Source organism: Panthera leo, chromosome E2 (assembly GCF_018350215.1).
Source record: "Panthera leo isolate Ple1 chromosome E2, P.leo_Ple1_pat1.1, whole genome shotgun sequence".
Classification (NCBI taxonomy): domain Eukaryota; kingdom Metazoa; phylum Chordata; class Mammalia; order Carnivora; family Felidae; genus Panthera; species Panthera leo.
The window spans coordinates 13355300-13363285 of record NC_056693.1 but is presented as its reverse complement, the minus strand read 5'-3'; the positions used below and the strand labels follow the sequence as shown (position 1 = coordinate 13363285).

At 58.2% G+C, this 7986-nt stretch overlaps 2 protein-coding genes across 2 annotated transcripts in view; one reads left to right on the top strand and one right to left on the bottom strand.

Moving 5' to 3' along the window:
* The first annotated feature begins 18 nt into the window (after positions 1-18).
* CNFN (cornifelin) lies at positions 19-1493 on the top strand. The gene is made up of 4 exons (XM_042917644.1): positions 19-98; positions 551-661; positions 1070-1206; positions 1307-1493. The coding sequence occupies exons 1-4, from the start codon at positions 62-64 to the stop codon at positions 1394-1396; spliced, it is 375 nt and encodes a 124-aa protein (XP_042773578.1). The 5' UTR covers positions 19-61; the 3' UTR covers positions 1397-1493.
* A 2837-nt stretch (positions 1494-4330) lies between these two features.
* The window catches only part of MEGF8 (multiple EGF like domains 8), a 41427-nt gene continuing 37771 nt past the window's right edge, over positions 4331-7986 (bottom strand). Inside the window, exon 41 of the mRNA XM_042920427.1 lies at positions 4331-7863. Within this exon, the coding sequence (XP_042776361.1) occupies positions 6595-7863 (1269 nt within the window). The 3' untranslated portion in view covers positions 4331-6594. The remainder of the gene's footprint in view (positions 7864-7986) is intronic.

Below are 7986 nucleotides of genomic sequence, written 5' to 3'. Positions count from 1 at the left end.
CGGCCACTGTCACCGCCGCTACCTCTGCCGCCCCCAACGCCACCTTCCCAGGGCCGGCAAGATGCAGTTTGAGATGCACGACAACGTGAAAGGCAAAGGTGGGATCACTGGATGAACCAGCAACCCTTCCAGTCCCAGAACCCGGCAGCTTCCCTCCCCTGGGCACCCTGGCTTCGAAGACAGACGGCGCCTGATCGCACCCCAGAGGCCCCTGGAAATGCAGGAACCCAGCACCCCAGGCCCAGACGTGGAGGAGGCAACACCACTTCTCAGCCCCACCCAGATGTGGCACCCACCCTTCCCCAGACGTGCATGAGTTCCCCACCCACAGCTCAACCAGATGTGCAGGAGGCAGTGGCAACGGGGACAAACTGGGGTGTCAGTGCCCAAATGTAGCAGAGAGGACGGGGGAGGTGCAGTGGTGTCCCCTCCGCGGGCGGCCTGGTGGCCCCGCCCACACTGCCCGGCAGAGGAAGGGGCTCCGGGGGCAGGGATGTGGGGAGAGGCTGGCAGCCTCCCGCTCACTCCGGCCCACCACCTTCCTTCGCAGCCATGTCCTACCCAGTGACCAGCCAGCCCCAGTGTGCCAGCAGCTGCTACCAGACCCAGCTCAGTGACTGGCACACCGGACTCACAGACTGCTGCAACGACATGCCTGTCTGTGAGTGCCTGCAGCTCCCTCCAGGAGAGGGGGAAGGTCACCTCCAACCCCTTCCCAGGCCCTACTAACCCACTCCGGCTCCCTTCCTTGGACCCCGAATTCCCACACTCTAAACCTCACCCCTAACTCCCACCTCCGACACTCCCTAGGATCCTAACCTCACACCTTCCAGCTTCCCCTCGGACCCTCAACCCCTTGCACCCTCAACTTTCCTTGTTGCGGCCCCAGCTCCCTCTCCAAACCCTATCTCCCAACCTCTAAACCACTCCCGCTGGGTCCCCGGATCCCCTCTGGGACCCTCGATTTGGCGGATTTGGCGCCGCGGACCATCAGCCTCGCCTCTCCCCGAGGCGGAGGGGGCCGGGGCGCCCGGTGGGTCCCGCTCTGACTGCCCCGCGCCCGCCCCAGGTCTGTGCGGCACTTTCGCCCCTCTGTGCCTCGCCTGCCGCATCTCGGACGACTTCGGGGAGTGCTGCTGCGCGCCCTACCTGCCCGGAGGCCTGCACTCCCTGCGCACCGGCATGCGGGAGCGCTACCACATCCAGGTGCGCGCGGGCGGGGGAGGGGGGGCGCGGAGCAGGGGTCTGGGGGACGGGCCTCCTGGGACCCTGGCGGGGCCCCTAACCTCTCTCTCCCACCCTCTAGGGCTCTGTCGGGCACGACTGGGCGGCCCTCACCTTTTGTTTGCCCTGCGCCCTCTGTCAGATGGCGCGGGAATTGAAGATCCGGGAGTAAGGAAGCCCCCCATCCCTCCTCCTTTTCCACCTGTCGCGCTGGGCCTCCTCTAACCCCTCCGCCCTATCCCGCTACCAGAAATACACCCACAATAAAAACCTGAAAACCAACTCCGCCTACATTATTTGTGTCCCAGGGAAGGAATCTGGGTGGAGGAGGTTTGGTGAGGGGTGTGGGGACACAGGGAAGATGCCTAGGTGTGGAAGGAGGAGTTCCAGAGTCAGATCCTTGCCCCCCACCCCACCTGCTGCGTGTGACCTTGGCAAGTCTTACCCCTCTAAACGAGTGGGTCATTAACAAAGTGAAACCACTAACTCCTTCAGCTGTCCAACTGAAGTTGTGTGCGGATCCTTCAAATAAGCAAAACCAGAAAAAGCTGCCTTGGTAGAGGTTACACGCCCAAAGGAAAAAATTGGGAGACCCACCCCCCTTCAAGTCAATACGTATGGATTCTTGGCCTATATACAATTCTAACATAACAGATATGGGAGTTCCGGGGTGGGGGAAGAGCAGGGGGTGGGGGGGCTTTGTCTCCAAAGCACAGAACTGTCCGGTTTCGGGCTCTCTAGAGCTGAATAATCTTTAAAGATCATCTAGTTCTCTTTACACGAAAGCAACTAGCAGATTAGAAAATCTGGTCTCAAAATTGGGCAGACCTAGGATCCGATCTTGACTCTTGCCATGTTATTAGTGTTAGTGTCGTGCCGGGTTACTAGCCGTGTTGTCTTAGTGAATTAATAAACCTCTCTGAGCCTGTTTCCTCCTCTAAGGACAATCCCTAGTATGTCATGTGGCTACTGTGAGAGCAAGTGATGGAACAGATGGAAAGACCAGAGTGAGCTTAATAAACTTGTTAATAGTATCATTATGTATAATAATATTATACTATCCTGGTATTAATATATCACTTATATTCTTTGCTGTTACTCTTTCTCTTTCCATTCATGTATCCAACCACCAAGTGACATCTTTGCTTGGAATATCTAATGGGCATCGACAAGTTAAAACCTAACTCCGGATTCCCTGCCCCCGACCTCCTCCTCCCAGTCTCCTCCTCTCAGGAAACAGCAAACCCCAGCCTTCCAGGGGCTCAGCTCTGGCTCCGTCTGCGAACACCTGAGTTAGGTCACATGCCTCCTGTGTTCAGAACCTTCTCACGGCTCCTCCTGCACAGAGCTAAAGCCAGAGTCCTCACCGTGGCCCGAGGACCTGCACAATCTGCCTCCGGCTTTTCCTTGACCTTGTCTCCTCCTTATTCCCACCCGCTCCTACCCGCGTGAGTCTCTTGGTTGGTTCTCTAAAATGCTAGTCGTGCTCCCACCTCAGGACCTTTGCACTAGCTGTTGCCTCAACTTGGAATTCTCTTCCCTCAGATGTCCCTATGGCTCATTCCTTCCCGTCTGTTCACATGTCATCTTAGGAGCAAGGCCTTCCCTTCTACCTTATATTACATAGCAAGGACCAACCCCTCTTCTCCTTCACCGCCTTGTTTTTCTGGTCATATTTCAATATACCACATCATTTACATATTTATTTTCTGGCTCCCTGCTGGTTTGTCAGTTCCATGAGGGCAGGGACCCTGTTCACTGCTGTGTCCCTAGCACCTAGAACTGCATGGAGCCCCTTGTGGGTGGAGATAGTGAGTGATCACAGGTGGGAGACACTGATGCAGAAAAGGGACATGATTTTAGAGGTAACGGTGGGGGGCAATGGAGAGTCAGACAGGCTTGCATCAGAATCTGGGCTCCCCTGTTAATCTGCCCTGAGTTCTCAGGCAAGGGGCTTAGTTTCCAAATCTGCAAAATGGGGGAATAAACCTGTCCCTCCCAGCATCGGTATCAGGAAGACTAAAGGACTCAGGCTAAGCACCCAGCACACTACCTGGAGTGTTGTTGGCCCTTGGTGAAATTTCTCCCCTTTTTCTGAAGTCCCTAGGGCATTGATGGCCATACACAGACTAGAATCCAGACCTCCCACACCCAGTCTTTCTCTCACACTCCCTGAGCCTCTTGCATTCAGGTACATGGATACCAGGGCGAGGTGCCAGCTGAGGAGCTAACGTGGAGGGAGGAGGAACACGTGCCTCATGCTATGGGGCATTTGTATAGGGGCATCTGCAAGGTATGGACAGGAGTTGGAGAGGCTGGCTCTGTGTAGCAGAGCAAGGGGCCAGTCACAGTGCAAACGCTCTGCTCAGGAAGGCACAGTCACAGGGTGGTGGTGGGGAAGAGACCTTACCAAAGATCTGATCATAATGCAGACGAGTCTTAGCTCCTTCCTGGTCATGCAGGGTGAACGCTCTCCTGGCCTTGGACTCCCTTAGGCAGCATGTCCTGCTTCTGGTTAGCATCCCGGGTGGGAAATTGTGCCTTATCCCCAGCAGAAACCCGCCATTTTGAACACCTGCCTCTAGTGCCTGCTCTGTGCTGGGACAGCTCTCAGCTAGGTGGGCTAAGAACCCGCATGATCTCCCTTGTGCTTTCTCCCTTGTCTCCTCCTCCTCCCCCCACCCCTTATTCCTGGGGGTTCCCTCCTCAGGAGGCTAGAGGGTCTGGTGGTCAGGCATGTGGATTTGAGAGTCACATGGCCGGGGTTCAAATTCATTCAATGGCTCAATGACATCTATGAACTTCTGTTTTCTCCCCTGCAAACGGGGATCACACGGCTACCTACTGCATAGGGTTGCTGGGCTGTAACGTGGCAAGCAAACTGTCTAGCGCCGGTACTCAGTAAATACAAGTTCACAGTCACGTCTCGGAGGTTAGGCACTACCAATGGCTCACAAAGGCAAAACTCATGTGTGGGCAGAATAATCCTTGAAAATCCCTTAAACTGCCCATAAATCCGAAAATACTAGGATTTTCATGGACCACAGTGAAGACCCAACCCCACCCACCTCCCCCGGCCCCACTCCCCCTAAGTCCACCTCACTATCGTGTCTTGGGCTCACATCAGATGAAGCCTCAGGCGTGTGCCCACGGGCAGGCTGAAGAGGAAAACACGTTGTTTACCACTCTCGGCCAGACTCCCACGCTGCTGCTCGCTGCTCACTGCTCGAGGCCGACCGAGGGCACACTTGCACCTTCTTCACCACTGCTCTTGCTTGCCCTGGGGCCTGGAAGATGAAGCCTCCTGTGCTGCTTCCAGTTTGGGCCTTGGAGCCTTCTGGGATTAGAGAAAACTCAAACTCATCACATTAGGGCATTTTGGTCTCCGTGCTGCCTCACTCTTATGTCAGAGGCCAGAATAAAACCCAAGCCTGGGACCAAGGCAATGTTTTCCCTCCGGAGACGAACTGGGGTCTTCTTGCGACAGGGATCCGAGGAAGGGCCAACGGTCTCGGTGCCCTCAGCTCCTCTAGGTCTGTCCCTTCTGGGGAACGAGGGCTTCTATAGTGGTCCCATCTCACCCCTGCTCAGGAGGGGCAGGGAGGAGCCAGGCCCAAGCTATACAGTTCGGAGGGGGGCCAAGGTAAGGGCACTGACTCGATTTATCCACATTTGGATGCTGTTCAGAGAAGCAAGACACCCCATCTCCTGCAGGCAGACGGTGCTCAGACACCCACCTTCCCTACACTCTTTATTTGCTGCTTCAACCACTCCTCCCTTTCAGACGGCCCCTGACAGCACACATGGCCTCTTAGACTAAGGCCCCCAGCAGAGGAGAGGAGACGGGGCCCAGCTCCTTAAGGCCCCAAAGTACAGCTGGGGGATGGAGTCTTGCAAAAGGAGTCCCAAGTTCAAGATGACTAGGATGGGGGTGCGAAGTCCTTAAGGGGGAGAGGAGCTCAGAAGTCCAAGGTGGTGGCTGAGTGGGAGAGCGGCCCCTAGAGGGAACCCACAAGTCTTCAAGGCAGCACTGTCTGGGAAGAGAGATGCGCAGAGGACTCCACCATTTCCATCTCCAACGCCCAGCGCCCTGGGGCAGCATCTGAGGCTTTGTCTCCTTGGATTCCTGCTGAGCCGGGTGGCCCTGGTCCTAGCATCAATTACACCATCTGAGCTTTGGCTTTGTCTGTCCAGCCTACAGGTGACAGCTGGCCCCTGGACTGCCTCACTGTCCCACCTCTGATCGCCTGCGTCCCTCAACAACACAGCCAATCCCCTCCGCTCAGTTCCTTCCGCTAAAGTACAGCAGTCTGTTTCCCTGGCTGGACCTGACTGGAGAGATGCCTAAAGAGAGCATCTTAAGAGTCTCAGACTGGACTCCTGGTTTTCCCCACAAGACCCAGGCTGCCCATGATGATAAACCACCCCAGTATCCGCCCACAGTTCAGGCCACAAAGTTGGAGTCATCCTGGACTCCCCCCTCCCTGATCCCAACATCCACGCCATCGTTACCTCCTCCCACACACATCCTGCACCTGTCCCTGACCCCCGCCCCCACCACTGCCCTCATCGTAATCATCGTCTCTTGTCCCTGGTCGCCTCTCTTGCCCCCTCCGAACCATCCTCCACACCACAGCTGAGTGACCTCTCGAATACGTACCTCAGATCCTTATGAAACTGTCCCTTGGCTTTCCCCGAGAATAAAATTCAACATCCTATCTGGGACCCACACAGCCCTGGGTGATCCCATTGCTGTCTCCCAACTCATCTCTTCACACGCGGTCTGGGTCATGCTGGCCCTTTCTGATCCTTCCAATGAAGCAAGCGGGTCCCCACCTCAGGGCCTTGTCCTTACGGCTCCCTCTGCCTGAGACCCACTTTCTGAAGCTTTCCCCACGGCCAGTTCCTTCTCAGGCTTTAGGCCTGGCTTCTCGGAATGCCCAACAGACTCTACCTCGAAGTCCCTCACAGCCACATCCTGTTGATCCCTCATGGCACTTCTCCCTCCCGGAAATGACCTTCCTCGCCTGTGTGTGTGTGTGTGTGCGCGCGCGCGCGTGTGTGTGCACAGGCACTGGTGCACACTGATTGTCTCCCTCCACTGGAACCTAAGTCCCACGAGATCAGGGAACTCGTCTGTCTCAGTTCCTGCTTTGCCCGGTGACTTCAACAGTGCCTGGCATACAGTAAGTATTCAATAAATAATTGTTGAATGCAGAACGTCAAATGCCCTGTCTGGGGAGCCCCGGGGAAAGGGAGCCAGAGATCTCTGAGGACACAGTGTCCAGGGGCCGCCAAGTGGAGGAGCCCTGAATCCAGGGTGGCGTTATCAGGGTACTCAGTCGCTGTGGCTGAGGACCACACCGTGGGTCAGAGGGACATGCTGGTGAGATTGTCCTGGCTCAACAGTCCCTTCCGGCCTGCGCCAGCCCCGTGCCCACTGCCCCCAGCACCCCCACCACCCCCACAGTATTCGTGCAGCCTGTGCCGCAGCGTGACGAGGGCCGACCCTAGGCAGGCGCCGTTGGGTGCTTGGGGTCCTCCAGGCAGCTGGAGCAGCAGAGTGGCCACACCGGCCATGCCATCTTCAGTGGGTTCAAGGGTGATGGGCCCGGCTCGCAGGCCGGCAGTGGTGGCCGGGACGGCGGGCGGGCAGCAGCCTCCTCCCACAGGTCCCCAGGGCCCCCCGGCCCCCGTCAGCAGCAGGGGTGCCAAGAAGGGTTCCGAACGGCGGAAGGTGGGTGGTGGGAGCCCAGCCGGCTTCCAGGCAGGGGCCGGGGCGGCAGGGTCAGGCGGGAAGCAGACGGTGACCTTGGCAAAGGGGCGGCTGGCCATCTTGGTCATCTCTTGCAGATGCCGGCGCTGTTCCTGCCGCTGGTCCAGGGCCTGCTTGGCCTTCCAGAGGAGCACGCAGAGTGAGAGGAAGAGAAAGAAGCAGGAGAAGAAGACGGAGAAGAAGACAAATAGGTCGATGTGGGCCTGGTCCTGCCGGAAGAAGAGCAGGCCCTGCGAGTCAGCTGAACCATTGGCGCCGGGCCCGCTCGGGTCCCCCACGCCCAGCAGGAGTAGGTAAAAGCGGCTGGACTTGAGGGCATGGTGCTCGTGCGGGTAGGTGATGACCAGCCGGTCCCGCACACCACGAACCACGAGCACAGCCGACGGCTCTGTCACAGTCACGTAGGTGATCAGGCCCCGTGGCCACACCTCCCGCACCCTGGGCTCCGCCGGGGCACCTGGCCCGCTCCCGGCCCCAGGTCCTCCTGGATCCCCGGCCCCCCGGGGTCCGCCGTCGGCAGGGGGTGGGGGAGGCGGTGGGGGTGGAGGTGGCTGGATATGCACGGTGTGGACGCCTGTGTCAGGGGCCACACGGACCACGAAGGTGTCGTAGGAGGTGGAGACATAGAGGTCCACAGCACCGAAGGTCACATCCAGCGTCAGGCGGATGTCCACGTTGGTAAACTTGGGCTGCACGCCAAAGAGGACAGTGCGGCCGGGGCCCAGAGCCCGGCGCTTGGGTTCGTGGAAGCAGTTGGTCTGGGACGTGGGGTCCAGGCAGCACTCCTGCTCCACGGAAATGAGGCGGTAACACTGCTGGCCACCCAGCGGGCTCCCGTGGAAGGACTCCCGGCACTTGGCACACTGCGGGCAAGCGGTGGGGGGGGGGGGGGTGGCAGTCAGGGCTGGCTCAGTGCCTGGCCACCCTCCATGCAGTACTGATGTTCAGTACCAACTGGTGAGCAGTCACTGCCCCAGGCTCTCTCA

Coding starts and splice junctions, on each gene's coding strand:
- CNFN (XM_042917644.1), top strand. CDS start 62: ATGCAGTTTGAGATGCACGACAACGTGAAAGGCAAAG. Junction 99..550: donor CGACAACGTGAAAGGCAAAG/GTGGGATCACTG, acceptor CTTCCTTCGCAG/CCATGTCCTACCCAGTGACC. Junction 1,207..1,306: donor GGGAGCGCTACCACATCCAG/GTGCGCGCGGGC, acceptor CCCACCCTCTAG/GGCTCTGTCGGGCACGACTG.